This window comes from Sus scrofa, chromosome 18, assembly GCF_054392235.1.
Source record: "Sus scrofa isolate SSC_HxYL_T2T_F1_AM1 chromosome 18, Sscrofa_HxYL_maternal_Yorkshire_Landrace_v2.0, whole genome shotgun sequence".
NCBI classification, from domain to species: domain Eukaryota; kingdom Metazoa; phylum Chordata; class Mammalia; order Artiodactyla; family Suidae; genus Sus; species Sus scrofa.
Window position 1 is genome coordinate 23,822,340 of NC_139400.1, and position 20,047 is coordinate 23,842,386.

General features: G+C 38.4%; 1 protein-coding gene across 5 annotated transcripts in view; it reads right to left on the reverse strand.

The window, feature by feature from the left end:
* The window catches only part of LRGUK (leucine rich repeats and guanylate kinase domain containing), a 173,714-nt gene that overhangs the window by 12,222 nt on the left and 141,445 nt on the right, over positions 1-20,047 (reverse strand). Inside the window, exons 25-28 of one of the 5 annotated variants that reach the window (XR_014833784.1) lie at positions 19,302-19,338; positions 16,711-16,759; positions 15,713-15,752; positions 565-701 (exon numbers count right to left, since the gene is read on the reverse strand). Coding sequence is in view for 1 of the 5 variants with exons in the window: in XM_085005424.1 (XP_084861550.1) it covers positions 16,792-16,843; positions 19,302-19,338 (89 nt within the window). In the remaining 4 variants the exon portion in view is untranslated. Of the gene's footprint in view, positions 1-564; positions 702-15,616; positions 15,753-16,647; positions 16,844-19,301; positions 19,339-20,047 lie in introns of those variants that run through there. The other 4 variants (XR_014833783.1, XR_014833781.1, XR_014833779.1 and 1 more) reach the window with 4 other exon arrangements.

Below are 20,047 nucleotides of genomic sequence, written 5' to 3' on the forward strand. Positions count from 1 at the left end.
CCAGGGATTGAGCCTGGATACTAAGTCGGGTTCATTACCGCTGAGCCACGATGGGAAGAGCAATTTCAGACCATTCTTGATGGTTGGGGGTCCCTGAAGTCTGGTGACCCTGGGGCTCCAGTGCCTGCCCTGGAAGCATGATCTTGCTGACCTTGGCTCTTCCTCAGCATTTCCCTGGGTTCAAATGCCTGGCTTAGCTCAGTTTCGGGAGCACAGAAGCTCTGGAAGGTGGAATTAGAGCCAGGCAAAGACTTTCCATGAAGAAAATAATGGGAACGCAGAGGTAAATCAGTGCCCAGAGAGAGACAGTGTATGTAGCAGTATATCTTGTTTCTCTTGCCCAGTGTTCTAGCTTCCACGAGGACTCAACTATGTCCCGCCACCCCCCCCCCCCGGGGGACTGCCTCGATCAGGGGGGTTGTGTGGCTGGTGCCCTGTGTGGTCTGGGGGCCCCCTGGCATCTGCTGCTGCATCCACACCCCGTTCCTTGATCCTAGACCCTGAAGGAGAAGCTCTCCTTTCTGAGTGGCTATAGGAGTTTCAGCGCATCTTGTAAGATCTTACCTGAGAGTGATCACACTGCTTTCGGAATCCCACGACTGCAGAAACTGGAACCTTTCTTACTTTCCCGGCGTCGTCTTCATCATTTCTGCCACGGCACTTCCACAGCCCTCATGCCAAGAGGACTTGTGATCCTATAACTGAATAGGCCGGGAAGGCATGAAGATCGGGCCCCAGATTAACCACCACAAGAGTCACATGCACTGGATACAGGATCAGATCTTGGCAGTCAGCAGGTTAGGCAATGCCGTCAGAATATTTCTTAATGAAAACATATGTCCCAAATTTCTGAATCGCCCTTAAGAAGCCAAAACACCACCGCTGTAGACAATTTATGGAAGACATAAATTATCTGGGCTCCGCATGCTTTGTGCCTTGTGTTCGACAATCTCCCACCAAGAGTGAATGAAAATATATGTTTCAAATCAAAAATGCCCACACTCTGCTGTGCCTACTGCATGCTGAGTTCGTTTTGCATAGCTAAGGTATAAGAGTCCACACACACAGTTTGCTGGGACAGTTTGTAGGCATTTGAAGGTGTTGGTGAAAAATAGTTAGGCGCCTCTGCCATTTCCAGTACCCAGACTGCCCGTGGTGGATGTGGCTGGCGGGCGGGCCAACCCAAGCACCTGTTTTGGAAGCAGGAATATATGATGATAAATGAAGTTTTAAAATGCATGATCAATGACAAGTTACTGATACTGGGCCATGAAGGATTAAGAGTTCTTATTATTTTAAAGTGTATGAGGAGATTCTGTTGTGGCTTAGCAGGTTACAAACCTAACGAGTATTCATGAGGATGAGGGTTCGATCCCTGGCCTCGATCGGTGGGTTACGGATTCAGCATTGCCGCAAGATGTGGTGTGGGTCATAGAAGTAGCTCAGACTCCGTGTGGCTGTGGCTGTGGTGTAGGCCAGAAGCTGCAGCTCTGATTCAACCCCTAGCCTGGGAACCTCCATATGCTGCAGGTGTGGGCCTAAAAAGCAATCAGTCATCAATCAATAAAGTGTATGATTCCAGTTAATCACATGGACAATCACCATTCACAAACACTATGCCAAACTGTAAAAATACCAACCTGGAAAAACTTACTGCTAATTTCAAGGCCCTCAGAGTCTAGTGCAGTTATTGTACTTATTGGTGGTCCCTGCTACCCAGAGACAACTGCTGAAAAATATTGGTATATTTCTTTCCAGTTTTTTCTATGTCTAGATACCATATACCACAATTTGAATAATATTAAATACACAGTTTTATGGTCTTTTATTTAAGACCATTTTATATGCAGTTCTTATATTTTTTGAAAACATGAGTTTTAATGACTTCATGACGTTATGAATGCTCCAGAATTGTTTGAACAAGTTAAATATTTAGCATTTAGTATTTCTAAACTTACTTCATTATAAAGTGATTGTACGAACACCCTTGTATATACATCTATCTGCATTGATTTGATTTCTTTCTTAGAATACATACCTTGAAGCAGATTTATTGGTCCATAGGCTGGGAACATTTTTAGATTCCTAAAGATACCTAGCCAAGTTTTTGTGGCTCTATATTTCACATAATTTATTAGGCAAGTATTTTTTGAGCAAACCACTATGTGCCAGGTATGGTGCTCCATGGTACACAGGGCTCCAACAGGATCTTTATCCTTACAGAACTTATAATCAGCTGAGAGCCTTAATCTAACCTGAGAGCAAGAATCGTTGTAGATTTGGAGTTCCTGTCATGGCTCAGCGGTAACGAACCCAACTAGGGTTCCATACCTGGCCTCTCCCAGTGGGTTAAGTTCCAGCGTTGCCTTGAGCTGTGGTGTAGATCACAGAAGAGGTACGCGGATCTGGCGTTGCTGTGGCTGTAGCGTAGGCTGGCAGCTACAGTTCCAATTCATCCCCTAGCCTGGCAGCTTCCATATGCCATGGGTGCAAAAAAAAAAGAAAGAAAAAGTCAAATTGCATGTAGAATTAATAGCTTTGGAGAGGATAAAAATAACAAAATGAAAACCTTGGCTCTCAAAATATTATTTATGCAAATATTTCTAACAAATTAAAATTTGCTAAGCATTATAGCAGCTGTCAAATTAGCCATAAATTATGTGATTACCTATAAATTATGTGTTCAGTGGTTTAAGGTTATGGAGGACTGTTAGAAATTGATTTAACTCCAAGTGTTACTCACAGAAATGAAGAAATTATTATTTTACTTCCACAATTTAAAAATGAAAACAACTCACACGTCAAAGGAATTGTCTGTTTATCTTTCCAGAAAGTTATCTAAGAAGATTCGCCCCGAAATGCTATTAGCAATGGGAATGTTTAAGAGGAAGAATCTATCGGGAATTTCTATGTAATGTGATGGTCTGATCTGACCTGAATGGGTCGCCCTCCTTTTCTAAACCCATAGATATTCTGGGTTAAAAAAAAAAAAAGTGTAACAAGGAAGAGAGCGAGGGAAGAAAGGAGAAAAATTAAGCTATGAACTAGAACATATTTGTCATATACATATATACATATATGGCATACATATGTACACATATCAGATAAATTAATATCCAGCATTTATAAAGAACTTCCAAATCAATAAAGACAATAAAATAGGAAAAAAGGGAAAAAAAGACATGAACAGTATTTCACAGAATAAAAAACATCCATTGGCTTCTAAACATGAAAGGATGCTCCATCTCATTAATAATTAGGGAAATGGGTCCTAAAACCAGAGTAATATATCATGTTACATTTAGCAGATTGGTCGACATTGAAAAGTCAGAAAGTGGCAAGTGTGGACAAGGAATATATCAACAGGAACTTTTTGTATATTGCTGTGGAGTGCAAATTGGTACATACAGCTGACTTGGAAAATCATTTGACATTATCTTTTAAAGCTGAAAGATTTCTGGGACCAGAAATTCCACTCCTGGCTATACCCATAAAGAAGCTCTTGCATGTGTATACCAGCCAACCAACTCAAGTCCTCTTGCTTTGAAAAAAAAAAAAAAAAAAGAAAGAAAAAGAAAAAGACCAAAATTGTCATTGACAAGAGAGTGGAAAAGTAATGAGGGAATTATAGCTTTACCTGTCACTGAAAATCAATCTCAAAGACAGACTGTCGAATGAGAAAAGCAAATCTCAAAAGATGACAAACAGAATGATGGCATTTCATAAAGCTCAAAAATTAGCAACATTAGACAATGTGTACTAAGGGCAAACCGAACAATGAGAATTGTGCTTGTCTCTGCCTCCTGGGGCTTACACTTTAATAAGGGAAATATACAATAAATGAGGTAAATAATGAAAATAAATGTTAGATGGTGAGAGTGCTGGGAAGACAAATGAAGCAGAGAAAGGGCATGAGAGTTGGGTGGAGTGGGGTGGGGACTCTAGAAAGAGGAAACCCACATAGGTGATCAGAAAGACCCGAGGCACTGATGGATGAGCAAAGACCTGGGAAGGTGGGGGAGCGAGCCGAGCCGTGTGGTTATCTGGGGAAGAGAGTCTGGGATAGGGTTACAACAGTGCCTGTACTCTCATCAGCCGCTTAATTTTATATGTGCATCAGAACAAACATCCTCCACCTTAAACCTCCCTTGCTTTTTCTGTTTTCCTTTTCCCTTCTTTTGTCTAGGTTTCTGAGTTATATATTGACTGGGTTTTTAAGGACCTGCCCCCAGCCCCAAACAAGCAAGTGGAGTTATTATTTAGGTAAAATTAGTGGCCCAAGAAAATGCCATTTATGTGGCAGAAATCGCAGTTAGATCAGGAATTCTGCTACAATTTCCAAATCCTACAATTTTAGAAAAATAGATTGGATCTCTGTATCTAAGCTCAATGATCCAGTAAATAAAGCATTTAAATACTCCACAGTAGCAATTGAGAATACTTTTGACTTTACAATTGGTAGGAAGTACTTATAGGAGTTAGAGAATTAAAGGTATGCATTAGGATAATAGAATTTTTAAGAGAACCTTATAAACTCAGGCGAAAATTAGATTTGGGGCTTTAGTGTCTGGGTTTCTAATTTAACAAGCTGCAGAATTCACCTCCTCAAATTGCTAAACTAATCTCTCAGGCCAACAACTGCCCAGGTTAATAAAAAATCCTGGAGCTTTTCATATGGTAACAAGTAAGAGAAAATATAAAACGAGAGACCTTTCTCCTTTCTAAATTCAAGCAGGAGGTACGTGACCTTAGCTGAGTCACTTTGATTGAATGGTGGTGTTCTAATTAGTGGATCAAATTGCCTTCATCTTTCATAGTTCTTGTTTAGCAAAACTTGCTGCACATGTTTTTCAAAAACAGTGATGCCATGGATTCCGTCTGATGCTCAGCTGATTATTACAGCGAGGAGCTATTCTTTAATGTGTTGATTTCCTCATCTTTCTAAACACCCTTTGCTATCAATACAGTTTGAGGTTGGGTGTTTTCATTAATCAGGTACTTTATTTTTTTTAAGGTTTTTATTTTTTCTATTATAGTTGATTTACAATGTTCTGTCAATTTTTGCTGTACAGCAAAGTAACCTAGCTATATATATATATATATATATATATAAAAAGTGTATATATATATATAAAGTGTATATATATATATAAAGTGTATATATATATATATATATATATATATATACTTTTTCTCCATCATGTTCCATCACAAGTCACTAGACATAGTTCCCTGTACTATACAGCAGGATGTCATTGTTTATCCACTCCAAATGTAATCATTAGCATCTACTAACCCCAAACTTTAAGGGAAGAGTTTTTACATATGACCACTTCTCAAAAAAAAAAGCATGAAAACAAGATTACAGGGTGCTTATGCACTTGGAGATCTGAGTGACAGAAATGCAGCATCTCACAAACATGGTCATGAGAAGTCTTTGTTCAGGGGGTGAGATGTGGTTCGGGAGAGGAGGGTCAGGTCATTCTTTGGGTGTCCACATACCCCTTTCCTGGGGCGCTCTGCTTGGTCCCCGCATTCTGAGAAACCACCGGACTGCAGAATTCTAGGCGTGGCTGCTGTTTGCTGGCTTCCAGGTTTCATTTTTACTATTTCTCTTTTAGTTTTTGGCTTCATTTGTTTTATTAGGGAGATAACTATTGTGTATATATAAACTACCCTCTAAATATAAGCCTAGATATATATTCTATATGGAGATAGGCATTATTTTAGTAAGTTTTTCTCACTGTATTTGTATTGTTTATATTCTTACCCTAATTTACTTTTGCTTTAATCTCCCTGTTCTCCATTTTGTATTTGAAAATGTATTATTACACATCGTAATGTAATACTTTTAAAATACTTATTTTGAACTTTTCATTTAAAATAGTTGTTTCGGAGTTCCTGTCGTGGTTCCTGTGGCTCAGTGGTTAACGAACCCGACTAGTAACCATGAGGTTGCAGGTTCAATCCCTGGCCTTGCTGAGTGGGTTAAGGATCCGGTGTTGCCATGAGCTGTGGTGTAGGTCAAAGACGCAGCTTGGATCCTGCATTGCAGTGGCTGTGGTGTAGGCCTAAGACATGGCTCGGCTCTGGCGTTGCTATGGCGTAGACCGGTGGCTACAGCTCTGATTCAACCCCTAGCCTGGGAACCTCCATATGCTGTAGGTGCAGCCCTCAAAAGACAAAAGACAAATAAATTAATTAATTAATTAAATAAAATAGTTGTTTTACCTTCTCAAATGTTTTTTATTTAATAAGTCCAATATGACAACTTTTTACTATGAAATTTTTTTTCTTTTTGAGTTTTTATTCTTATTTCTTGGTTTTTAAATTCTTGTTCTTAAGATTTTGTATATCTAATTCAATGTTTTTTATCTTTCTACATTTAAATTATTTTATTTCTCACATTATATGAATAGAAATCAAAAAAATGGACTTTACATGACCTATGCACAGAGTGCACGTATCAATTATTGCCTACATTAGAATGCTTTTGAGAATGGAAAAGGAAACCTGTTAAGAATTTTGCAGGGATTGGAGTTCCCATTATGGCATAGCAGAAACGAATCTGACTAGTAACTGTGAGGCTTCGGGTTCAATCCCTGGCCTTGCTCAGTGGGTTAAGGATCCGGTGTTGCCGTGAGCTGTGGTGTAGGTCGAAGACATGGCTTGGATCCTGCATTGCTGTGGCTGTGGTGTAGGCCGGCAGCTGTAGCTCTGATTTGATCCCTAGCCTGGAAACCTCCATATGCCATGGGTGTGGCCCTAAAAAGCAAAAACAAAAGAAACAAACAAAAAAAAGAATTTTGCTGGGGTAACAGGCATAAACTGGGATAGCCCCAAGCCAACTAGGATGCATGATCGCTCAACCTATAAGGGAATTTTTAGGTCCTCCCTTACCTCAGCATTCCCAGGCACCATGAAACAGTAGCATATCTGACTTTGCCTAATAGATGCTTTTATCTTGCAAACATGTGCTTCCAAAAGAACTTGTAAAAATGAAAGTTGCTAATGTTGTGCACTTATCATGTGACAAGCACTTTATGTGGACAGCTCTGCGGGGACCAGGATATGAACTTCCCTTGAAGACAGATGCAGTTTCTGCCCAAACTGGGATGGGTGCAGCTCTGCACAGTCTGCCCTTCCCACACTGACGGGTGTTTCTGCTGCTCAAACGTGACGGGCCCTGATAGCCTTCCTATTGGAATTGGGGTCAGACTTGCCAACAACAGGAAGAGGGAAAAGTCAGAGGGCTGGTCTACTGGCAATGAGCTCTCAATAGTCCGGGCAAATAGTCCAGACCTGGTGAAATAACACAGGGAAGGGGAACCAGAAGGCCCCTGGCAGGCTGTTCACTTCCTCTCTACTTTTCTCTCTCTCTGTTTTTTGTCTTTTTAGGGCCACACCCATGGCATATGGAGGTTCCCAGGCTAGAGGTGGGATCGGAGCTGTAGCTGCTGGCCTACACCACAGCCACAGCAACACAGGATCCGAGCTGCACCTGCGACCTACACCACAGCTCATGGCAATGCCGGATCCTTAACCCACTGATCGAGGCAAACCCGCAACCTCACGGTTACTAGTCTGATTTGTTTCCGCTGCACCACAACGGGAACTCTTCTGCTTCTGCTTCTGCTTCTTTGTAGTTTGAGTCTTCTTCCTTGTTGACAAAAGGAGTGTCCTGGTACATGCAGTTCTTTCTCCTCCTTATAAAGGACCTGGAAAACATGGGTAATGCAAGGGCTTATCCTAGCAGGGCTCCTTTTTTAAATGGAAGAGCTATATTACTTCTGACCACCTTCTCCAGCAGAGCCCTGACTGGACATCCATGGCCCTCTTGGACTGCCAGAAGTTTAGAAGAATCCATTCTACCTCTGCAAACAGACCTTAGATGCCCCTGAGGAAAAGCTGGTCTCTTAGAAAAATTATCATATTTTATTGAATCTAAGGTGTTGTAAATTGTACCATATACCATCATTTTATGTTCCACCAGGGAAGAAAAACAATGCTGCCAATTCAGCCATGGCATGCCATCAATTTTACAATGTGCTCTGGTTTTTAAAACAGTAAAATGTGAAAAATGCGTCTTTTAGAATTGATAGGATACTTGCTTTTTCCTTCAGTTTTCTACCACTTGATTATTAATTTGCCACCTAGACCCACCACAGGGGGTTGGAGACTTGAAGCTGGAGACCTCATTCTTTACTAGTGATTCATTATAACCCCCAGCCCTCCGCTCCACCCCCAGCCCTGTGAAATGACATCTCCATCAGACCCTCCCTGACCGAGCAGTGGAAAAAACAGACACTTGAGTAGATTATCTAGGGTCAGACTTGGGGCTAATGGCTGAGTCGAGATTTGAACTCAGGAATTCTACCAGCGGCCGCACATAGTTACTCATTATATCACACTGCCTCTCTACATATTTAGACAGAGTCTCTCAAAAATATTGCTTTTGAGGGGGGCAGGGATCTTTGCATTATATAGTCTATGTTGGAGGACATTATATAAGAAATAGCTCTGTCAAACTCAAGAGTGTTCAAATGCCTGCAAGGTATGGAGAATACGGTCCACATGTTCCTACAGCGCCCCCTTTGGGAGAACTGGGAAAGAAGTGTCTCCAAAGTCTCGTTGTCCGAAAAGGGTGGGCTGCTTCTGGACAACTACTTGTCTTTAAGGTCACCATGAATTTTGAAACTGCGGGACTAATCATGTTTCTTTACTGCGACTCCTAGGAAGCTGAATTTTGCAACCCATCTCTAACAATTACGGCTTGCACTTGACATAACAAAGCATCATCCTTTTTCTCTTTGCCTCAGTATCCTTACTTTTTCTTGTGTTATTTGCAAATTCAATGCGCCATAGTACATGTCCTCAAATCTTTTTAGAATGCAGATGCATACGATGCAATACAATACAATACATATGTCTTTTTGAACATGTGAAAAGTTTGTTTTCTAGAAATTGAAATGCAGATGTCCAGGTAAACGTGGCAGCATATTAGCAGCTACCCATCCTAACTTCCCATTCAATAAATGATGACAACACCACCCTTATAAAATTAAAACAACAACGAAACAAAACAATAACGAAAGCAACTGGAAGTAGAAATGAAATCTAAAGTTCACAAAAGAGTTCCCATTGTGGCGCAGTGGTTAACGAATCCAGCTAGGAACCATGAGATTGAGGGTTCAATCCCTGGCCTTGCTCAGTGGGTTAAGGATCTGGCGTCGCTGTGAGCTGTGGTGTAGGTTGCAGACGCACTTCGGATCCCGCGTTGCTGTGGCTGTGGTGTAGGCCGGCAGCTACAGCTCCGATTCGACCCCTAGCCTGGGAACCTCCATATGCCAAGGGAGCAGCCCCAGAAAAGGCAAAAAGACATACATACATACATACATAAATAAACAAATAAATAAATAAAAGTTCACATGTAAAGTCTTAGTATATCTATTGAATGTAGGGTCCTGGGAGAGCAGAAGAAAATGTATCCTGGGAAAAGCAGAATACTTATTTTTTAAAATGTAAAAAAATTGCATCAGCTCTCACCTATTATTTTTCCTCCTAGATTACAGAAATCAGATTCTTCCATTACTACAGAACTATTTTCTGAAATACTTCCTGTCTCTCACTTTCCCTTCAGGCTTTTAGATTAAAAATTTGACAATAAGAACATAATCATATAAAAGAATTGGTAGTAAACACTGACATTTCCGAAAAATCCAGAGATAAATAAAGGAAATACTGAGTATAACATAAGTATTGAGTATTAAGCCAAAACAGCTCTTGACGATTTACTTGGGGGAAAACAGAAAGAGGGGTAAGGTTCTTCAGCCTGAGTCTGTAACTCTTAATTAATTTATATTTGTGGGAATGGGAAAGGCAGAAAGAAAGACAAACACTTGAAATTCCACAATATCCATCAGAGTAGGGAAAATATACCATCCAAGTTACCATAAATGAAAACAAAATAGATAGCAGAAGACACAAACCAGTAAGTAAGTTGGTCAAAAAAGACAGTCTCAAACTGTCAGTTTATAAAGTAAACTATAGAAATAGGACTGAACTTATCAGTGTTGAAAAGAAATAAAAGTAGTTTTGCTCCACAACCGAAGTAAGAGGCAGAAACTCACATGAATTAAAGAAGAATATCTGACTGTATGTTTCTTATAATGGTGAGACCAAAATGAAATTACATAGAATGAGAGTAAGAGGACAGAATAAAATGTATCAGGCAAACAAAAATAAGCAGAGGTGGCACTGATGTTACCAAAGGAAAGTTCAAAGCAAAAAGGATTACAGGAAACACAGAAGACACCCTTTTAGAACCCTTTTGTATTGAAACAAGGTGAAATCTATAATAATGAAATAATAGTCCTGAGCATTTATGAGCTGGTTAACATAAAATCAAAGTCTAAATGCCAAAGGGGGAAAAAAAACCATAAAAAGCAAACAAAATAAGAATATTTATATAGCAAAAAACTATTTGATATGTAAGAAGAAAAAAATACAGCTATAGTGAGATACTATAATACCAATATAATTTTTTGACAGAGCAAGTTGATAAAAAAATAAGAGGATATTTCTAGGCAGTTCGAATAATCAGAAAAACAGAATTAGTAGATACAGCAAAATTTTTTACCCTAGACTTTCTTTTCAGTCTCATTGGTGATTTCTAAAAATTCATCACATGCCAAGGTATAAATAACATCAGTTGTTTTTAAAATATAAATTACAAAAGCCATATTTTTATTTCATTATAATTTCATTTCTTTTTTAATGTTTTTTTCCATTATAGCTGGTTTACAATGTTCTGTCCATTTTCTACTGTGCAGCAAGGTGACCCAGTCACACATGCATATACATTCTTTATAATTTCGTTTCTTCATTATAATCCATCGAAACTAGAACTTTTAAGAAAAAAACTCTCAAAATAACCATCAGACCAAAAAAAAATCCTAAACTTATGATGATAAACCCTGTAGAACTGTACTGATCAGTGCAGTAGCCACCGGTAACACGTAGTTATTTACATCTAAATTAATTAAAAGTCAAATTAAAAATTCAGTTCCCCAGTCACACTAGCCGCATTTTAAACACTCAATAACCACATGGATCTAGTGGCTGCCATGCTAGACAATGTAGATATTTCTCTGTGTTTCTGTCAACACTGAAAACTCTACTGAAGAAGCACTGCTTTTAGAAAATATGATCATACATAAGCAAACACTAAAGAAGAAAACATAGTTTAAAAGTCTTCTATTTAAAATAAATACAGACCAGGAGTTCCCGTTGTGGCTTAATAGGTTAAGAATCTGAATAGTATCCATGAGGATGCCAGTTCTACTCCTGGCCTTGCTCAGTGGGTTAAAGGATCCAGTGGTGCTGTGAGCTGTGGTGTAGGCTCGGATCTGGCACTGCTGTGACTATGGCTGTGGCTGTGGCATAGGCCAGCAGATGCAGCTCCCATTCAGTCCCTAGCCTGGGGACTTCCATATGCTGGGAGTGCAGCCCTAAAAAGACGAATATGCCCATATATGTATATAAAATAAATACAGACTATTGACAAATTGGGATGGATATTTAAAACAAATGAGGACCAAACAGTTAATATTTAATAGACAAAGCTCTCACAAACATGTAAGAGAAAACACTGTCATCTCAGGATAAAAATGTAACAGAGATAGGAACCAACAATTCACTAGTAAAAAATAAGCATATGAGAAATATTAAAGCTAATCAATAAAATAACATTTTTCAACTATCAAATTAGTCATGATAAAAAAAACTGTGTGCAAATGTAAACTGATGTCGCCACTATGGAGAACAGTATGGAGGGTCCTTAAAAAACTGAAAATAGAATTACCATATGATTCAGCAATCCCACTCCTGGGCATCTATCTAGAGAAAATTCTAATTCGAAAAGATACAGACACCTCAGTGTTCATAGCAGCACTATTTCCAATTGCCAAGGCATGGAAGTAACCTAAGTGTCCACTGACAGACGAATGGATAAAGAAGATGTGATACACATACAATGGGATATAACTTGGTCATAAAAAAGAATGAAAAAAATGTCATATGAAGTAACAAGGATGGACCAAGAGACTATCATCTCTAAGTGGAGTAAATCAGACAGAGGAAGGCAAATGTCCTATGATATCACTTATATGTAGAATCTAAAATAATGATACAAATGAACTTATTTACAAAATAGAAATAGACTTACAGACATAGAAAATAAACTTATGGTTGCCAAAGAGAAAGCAGGTAGGGAAAGATAAATTAGGAGTTAGGGATTAACATATCCTCATGATTATATATAAAATAGATAAACAACAAGGACTTACTGTAGAGCACAGGCAACTATACTGAACATCTTGCAATAACCTATAATGAGAAGAATGTGAAAAGGGATACACATACTTATATAACTGAATCATTTTGCTGTACACCTGTAACATTGTAATCAACTATACTTCAATAAAAAAATTAAATACGGAGTTCCCGTCGTGGCGCAGTGGTTAACGAATCCGACTAGGAACCATGAGGTTGCGGGTTCGGTCCCTGCCCTTGCTCAGTGGGTTAACGATCCGGCGTTGCCGTGAGCTGTGGTGTAGGTTGCAGACGCGGCTCGATCCCGCGTTGCTGTGGCTGTGGTGTAGGCCGGCAGCTACAGCTCCGATTCGACCCCTAGCCTGGGAACCTCCATATGCCAAGGGAGCAGCCCCAGAAAAGGCAAAAAGACATACATACATACATACATAAATAAACAAATAAATAAATAAAAGTTCACATGTAAAGTCTTAGTATATCTATTGAATGTAGGGTCCTGGGAGAGCAGAAGAAAATGTATCCTGGGAAAAGCAGAATACTTATTTTTTAAAATGTAAAAAAATTGCATCAGCTCTCACCTATTATTTTTCCTCCTAGATTACAGAAATCAGATTCTTCCATTACTACAGAACTATTTTCTGAAATACTTCCTGTCTCTCACTTTCCCTTCAGGCTTTTAGATTAAAAATTTGACAATAAGAACATAATCATATAAAAGAATTGGTAGTAAACACTGACATTTCCGAAAAATCCAGAGATAAATAAAGGAAATACTGAGTATAACATAAGTATTGAGTATTAAGCCAAAACAGCTCTTGACGATTTACTTGGGGGAAAACAGAAAGAGGGGTAAGGTTCTTCAGCCTGAGTCTGTAACTCTTAATTAATTTATATTTGTGGGAATGGGAAAGGCAGAAAGAAAGACAAACACTTGAAATTCCACAATATCCATCAGAGTAGGGAAAATATACCATCCAAGTTACCATAAATGAAAACAAAATAGATAGCAGAAGACACAAACCAGTAAGTAAGTTGGTCAAAAAAGACAGTCTCAAACTGTCAGTTTATAAAGTAAACTATAGAAATAGGACTGAACTTATCAGTGTTGAAAAGAAATAAAAGTAGTTTTGCTCCACAACCGAAGTAAGAGGCAGAAACTCACATGAATTAAAGAAGAATATCTGACTGTATGTTTCTTATAATGGTGAGACCAAAATGAAATTACATAGAATGAGAGTAAGAGGACAGAATAAAATGTATCAGGCAAACAAAAATAAGCAGAGGTGGCACTGATGTTACCAAAGGAAAGTTCAAAGCAAAAAGGATTACAGGAAACACAGAAGACACCCTTTTAGAACCCTTTTGTATTGAAACAAGGTGAAATCTATAATAATGAAATAATAGTCCTGAGCATTTATGAGCTGGTTAACATAAAATCAAAGTCTAAATGCCAAAGGGGGAAAAAAAACCATAAAAAGCAAACAAAATAAGAATATTTATATAGCAAAAAACTATTTGATATGTAAGAAGAAAAAAATACAGCTATAGTGAGATACTATAATACCAATATAATTTTTTGACAGAGCAAGTTGATAAAAAAATAAGAGGATATTTCTAGGCAGTTCGAATAATCAGAAAAACAGAATTAGTAGATACAGCAAAATTTTTTACCCTAGACTTTCTTTTCAGTCTCATTGGTGATTTCTAAAAATTCATCACATGCCAAGGTATAAATAACATCAGTTGTTTTTAAAATATAAATTACAAAAGCCATATTTTTATTTCATTATAATTTCATTTCTTTTTTAATGTTTTTTTCCATTATAGCTGGTTTACAATGTTCTGTCCATTTTCTACTGTGCAGCAAGGTGACCCAGTCACACATGCATATACATTCTTTATAATTTCGTTTCTTCATTATAATCCATCGAAACTAGAACTTTTAAGAAAAAAACTCTCAAAATAACCATCAGACCAAAAAAAAATCCTAAACTTATGATGATAAACCCTGTAGAACTGTACTGATCAGTGCAGTAGCCACCGGTAACACGTAGTTATTTACATCTAAATTAATTAAAAGTCAAATTAAAAATTCAGTTCCCCAGTCACACTAGCCGCATTTTAAACACTCAATAACCACATGGATCTAGTGGCTGCCATGCTAGACAATGTAGATATTTCTCTGTGTTTCTGTCAACACTGAAAACTCTACTGAAGAAGCACTGCTTTTAGAAAATATGATCATACATAAGCAAACACTAAAGAAGAAAACATAGTTTAAAAGTCTTCTATTTAAAATAAATACAGACCAGGAGTTCCCGTTGTGGCTTAATAGGTTAAGAATCTGAATAGTATCCATGAGGATGCCAGTTCTACTCCTGGCCTTGCTCAGTGGGTTAAAGGATCCAGTGGTGCTGTGAGCTGTGGTGTAGGCTCGGATCTGGCACTGCTGTGACTATGGCTGTGGCTGTGGCATAGGCCAGCAGATGCAGCTCCCATTCAGTCCCTAGCCTGGGGACTTCCATATGCTGGGAGTGCAGCCCTAAAAAGACGAATATGCCCATATATGTATATAAAATAAATACAGACTATTGACAAATTGGGATGGATATTTAAAACAAATGAGGACCAAACAGTTAATATTTAATAGACAAAGCTCTCACAAACATGTAAGAGAAAACACTGTCATCTCAGGATAAAAATGTAACAGAGATAGGAACCAACAATTCACTAGTAAAAAATAAGCATATGAGAAATATTAAAGCTAATCAATAAAATAACATTTTTCAACTATCAAATTAGTCATGATAAAAAAAACTGTGTGCAAATGTAAACTGATGTCGCCACTATGGAGAACAGTATGGAGGGTCCTTAAAAAACTGAAAATAGAATTACCATATGATTCAGCAATCCCACTCCTGGGCATCTATCTAGAGAAAATTCTAATTCGAAAAGATACAGACACCTCAGTGTTCATAGCAGCACTATTTCCAATTGCCAAGGCATGGAAGTAACCTAAGTGTCCACTGACAGACGAATGGATAAAGAAGATGTGATACACATACAATGGGATATAACTTGGTCATAAAAAAGAATGAAAAAAATGTCATATGAAGTAACAAGGATGGACCAAGAGACTATCATCTCTAAGTGGAGTAAATCAGACAGAGGAAGGCAAATGTCCTATGATATCACTTATATGTAGAATCTAAAATAATGATACAAATGAACTTATTTACAAAATAGAAATAGACTTACAGACATAGAAAATAAACTTATGGTTGCCAAAGAGAAAGCAGGTAGGGAAAGATAAATTAGGAGTTAGGGATTAACATATCCTCATGATTATATATAAAATAGATAAACAACAAGGACTTACTGTAGAGCACAGGCAACTATACTGAACATCTTGCAATAACCTATAATGAGAAGAATGTGAAAAGGGATACACATACTTATATAACTGAATCATTTTGCTGTACACCTGTAACATTGTAATCAACTATACTTCAATAAAAAAATTAAATACGGAGTTCCCGTCGTGGCGCAGTGGTTAACGAATCCGACTAGGAACCATGAGGTTGCGGGTTCGGTCCCTGCCCTTGCTCAGTGGGTTAACGATCCGGCGTTGCCGTGAGCTGTGGTGTAGGTTGCAGACGCGGCTCGATCCCGCGTTGCTGTGGCTCTGGCGTAGGCCGGTGGCTACAGCTCCGATTGGACCCCTAGCCTGGGAACCTCCATATGCCACGGGAGCGGCCCAAGAAATAGCAACAACAACAACAACAAAAGACAAAAAGACAAAAGATGAAAAAAAAATTAAATACGTATGTGAACAGTAGAGAAATTATAGCAGTTTATGCTAACCAGGGTGTGGTGAGATGGTCATACATCTGCTGAAGGCAAGAAAAATAAATAACTAAAATATGTGACAAAACCAATCTAGAAAGCCCTCACTCAACCTTCTAGGAGCAGAAATTTTCAAACCTGGCTACCAAATGGAATCACTCCGGGAACTTTTAAAAAATGCAATACTTTAGTCCCTATTGCCATAGATCCTTATTTAATTGGATGTAGCCTCGGCATTGGTGTTTTTCAAACTTAGGGAGGGAGTGATTTGCAGATCAATTTAGGAACCATTACTGCAGAGAAAACTTCAAGGTCCCGGGTAGGAAAGAAATGCCATTTGAATGTAGGACTTGACGAGTGGGGGCCCACTGCTTGGTTTCCCATATGGAGTTCTACCCAGCAGCAAGGGAAAAGATTGAATGGGCCAAAGGCAGAAAGGGGCTAAGACAGACCCCTGGCCCCAGATTGGCACAGTGCAGAAGTTGGTTTATTATGTGATTTCATAGAGAGAAAAAAAGCGAGTTGACTTACCTGGAGTGGTCAAAATAATAGGGGTGCAGCAGCAGCTCAGGCAGGGTCCCTGGAATGTAGGCAAGATCCAAGACATTCTTCTTAATGCAGAAACCAGATGCCTCCCCCTGATGTCTTAAAACTCCATAAACCCCTGAAAGTTGGATTAAAATCCCAGGTTAAAAGCAAGAGAGAAAGGCAGCAGAACCAACTGAGATTGTCCTAAATTGACGGAGAATGAGATTTGGTTTCTTTCACTTTGGATTTGAGCTCAAAATTAAGAGTCTGTAGCCTGAGGTATTTGTAAGCACTCCCCATGCATCATCTAGCTTAATCATCAAAAACAGGCAATCCTGTTACATCCTACTTTTACGGCTGAGAGCACTTTGATCCAGAGAGAAAGTAATCTACCTTTCTAACATTTTTTGCTTTATGTACTTTGATGGTATATGACTCAATTCCTAAGAGCTCATGACTATTATACTTTAGGAATGGGATGCACCTGCTTTAATGTAAAAGGGTGTTTTATGTGACATTTAATGATTTTAATCTTGACTTCATATTTTTTCTGATTATATCACCACAACTCCTTGGTTTTTTATTTGTGTGATGTTTATCTTTGATGTTTCTGTAAGCATTTCTTTTATGTACCACTACCTTTTTTTACAGTTTGCAGGTAATCCAAGAAGGAGGGACAGAAGGAAGTCAGGAAGGGGAAAGAAGGAAAAAAAAGAAGGGAGGGAGTTCCCGTCGTGGCTCAGTGGTTAACAAATCCGACTAGGAACCACAAGGTTGTGGGTTCGATCCCTGGCCTTGCTCAGTGGGTTAAGGATCCGGCGTTGCCGTGAGCTGTGGTGTAGGCTGCAGACGTGGCTCGGATCCCTACTTACTGTGGCTCTGGCATAGGTTGGAGGCTCCAGCTCTGATTTGACCCCTATCCTGGGAACCGCCATATGCTGTGGGAGTGGCCCAAGAAATGGCAAAAAGACAGAAAAAAAAAAAAAAAAAAAAAAGAAGGGAGGAGGAAAGGGAAGGGAAAGAAAAGGAAGCAGAGGAAAGGGAAACCCAATCACAGCGAGAGGGTTTTTCTTTTAACATTTCCGTGTAAGTAGAAAAAAGAAAACTTAAGAAATTGTTTGAATAATACAATTAATATGATTGAATTAATACATACCTCAAATTTTTGTACCCTACAGATACAACACCTTTTTAAATACTTTTTTATTTATTTATTTATGCTTTTTAGGGCCTCACTCATAGCATATGGAGGTTCCCAGGCTAGGGGTTTAATCAGAGCTACAGCTGCCAGCCTACACCACAGCCACAGCAACGCCAGATCCTTAACCCACTGAGAGAGGCCAGGGATTGAACCCTCAACCTCATGGTTCCTAGTCGGATTTGTTTCCACTAGGCCATGATGGAAACTCCTCAATACTTATTCATGGTAAAATGCATAGTAATCCAGGAAATAAATGAGACTTCTTTTCTGAAGAAGACTGTGCCAAAAAAATCTACAGTACGTTTCACACTTAATAGTAAAGCATGAGAAATATTCCTTTTAAAATCAGAAGTGAGAAGGAGTTCCCATTGTGGCGCAGTGGTTAACGAATCCGACTAGGAACCACGACGTTGTGGGTTCGATCCCTGGCCTTGCTCAGTGGGTTAAGGATCAGGCGTTGCCGTGAGCTGTGGTGTAGGTTGCAAACTCGGCTTGGATCCCTACTTGCTGTGGCTCTGGCGTAGGTTGGAGGCTCCAGCTCTGATTTGACCCTTAGTCTAGGAACCTCCACGTGCTGCGGGTGCGGCCCTAGAAACAGCAAAAAGACAAAAAAAAAAAAAAAAAAAAAAAAAAATCTGAAGTGAGAAAAGTTTGCCCACTATCATCGTTTCCATTCAACAGTGTCTTGAAGTCCTCTCCAAGGCAGTTTTTAAGAGAAAAAAATAATAAAATGAAATTTTAGAAAGAGAGAATAATAATAGGAATAGAAAAAGGGAGGGAATTGTCATTTTTATGATATTACCTGGGTGGAAATCCTGAAATAATCTACAAGTATATTGTTAGAATTAACAATACACATGATATCCGTAGAAATGAATTGCATTCCAGTTACAGAAAGTATAATCTGAAAGAATATTCCACTTATAATAACCAAAATAAAAGATACCTAGTAATAAGCCTCACTACAGAGACACATATATCCTTAAAGAAAATTATACAATTTTTTTAAAAGAATTGGAAAAAAGCTACACAAAGGGAGCATGTTTACAGACATGTGGAGATTTAATATCATAAAAAAACAAGCCTCCCCAAATTTATGAACTAAATGTAATTTAACTTCAAACAAGGCATCTGCAGAGTCTGATAAAAATTCTAAAATTCTTTAGAAAAGCAAAATGTAAAGAACAGTCAAGATAATTTTGAAGAAAATCAAAGTGCACAACTTATCCTACCATGCTGTAACTCTTTTTATAAATGTATAATAAATAAAACAGCAACACTGAGCAGAGAGCTCAGAAACACACCCAAGCACTTATGGAAAAAACAGGAGAGACGCGTTCTCACAGATTAGAGAGCAAAAGGGTGAAACAACTAGAAAAAAAAATTGTCCTACCTCATACCATACACAAAAATCCACTGCAGATAAAGACCTAATTTGGAAAGGCAAAAAAAAAAAAAGTTTTTTAAAAAAGCATTTAGAATACCATCTAGGAAACTATAGTTATTATAATGGTATAAAGAAGGAATTCATAAGACAATAAAATGCATAAACTATCAAGGAAAAGGCTGAAAATTTTGGCCATATTAAAAACTTTTATTCACATTTTAAAAAGTGAAAAGACACAACCTTTGAAAAGATGTGCAATACATATAACCGAAGAATTACAAGTAAATCCTACTAATTGATAAGAAAAAGATAATAATCCAATTTAAAACTTGACAAAAGGAGTTCCCATTGTGGCTCAGCAGGTTAAGAACCCAGGTAGTGTTCAAGAGGATGCAGGTTCAATCCCTGGCCATGCTCAGTGGGTTAAGGATCCTGCATTGCCACAAGCTTCAGCGTAGGTTGCAGTTGGGGCTCAGATCCAGTGTTGCTGTGGCTGTGGCATAGGTTGGCAGCTGCAGCTCCAATTCGACCCCTACCTAGGAAATTCCATATGCCTCAGGTACAGCCTTAAAAAGAAAACAAAAACAAAAACAAAAAAAAAACCTCAACAAAACATGTAAATAGGTAACTCACAAAAGATGAACTATAAATGGCCAATAAACCTATAAAAAACGTTCAACTTTGGAGAAATTCAAAACAATGCGTTACTAATCCATCTATTGGATTAACAATAAAAAGACTGTCAATTTCAC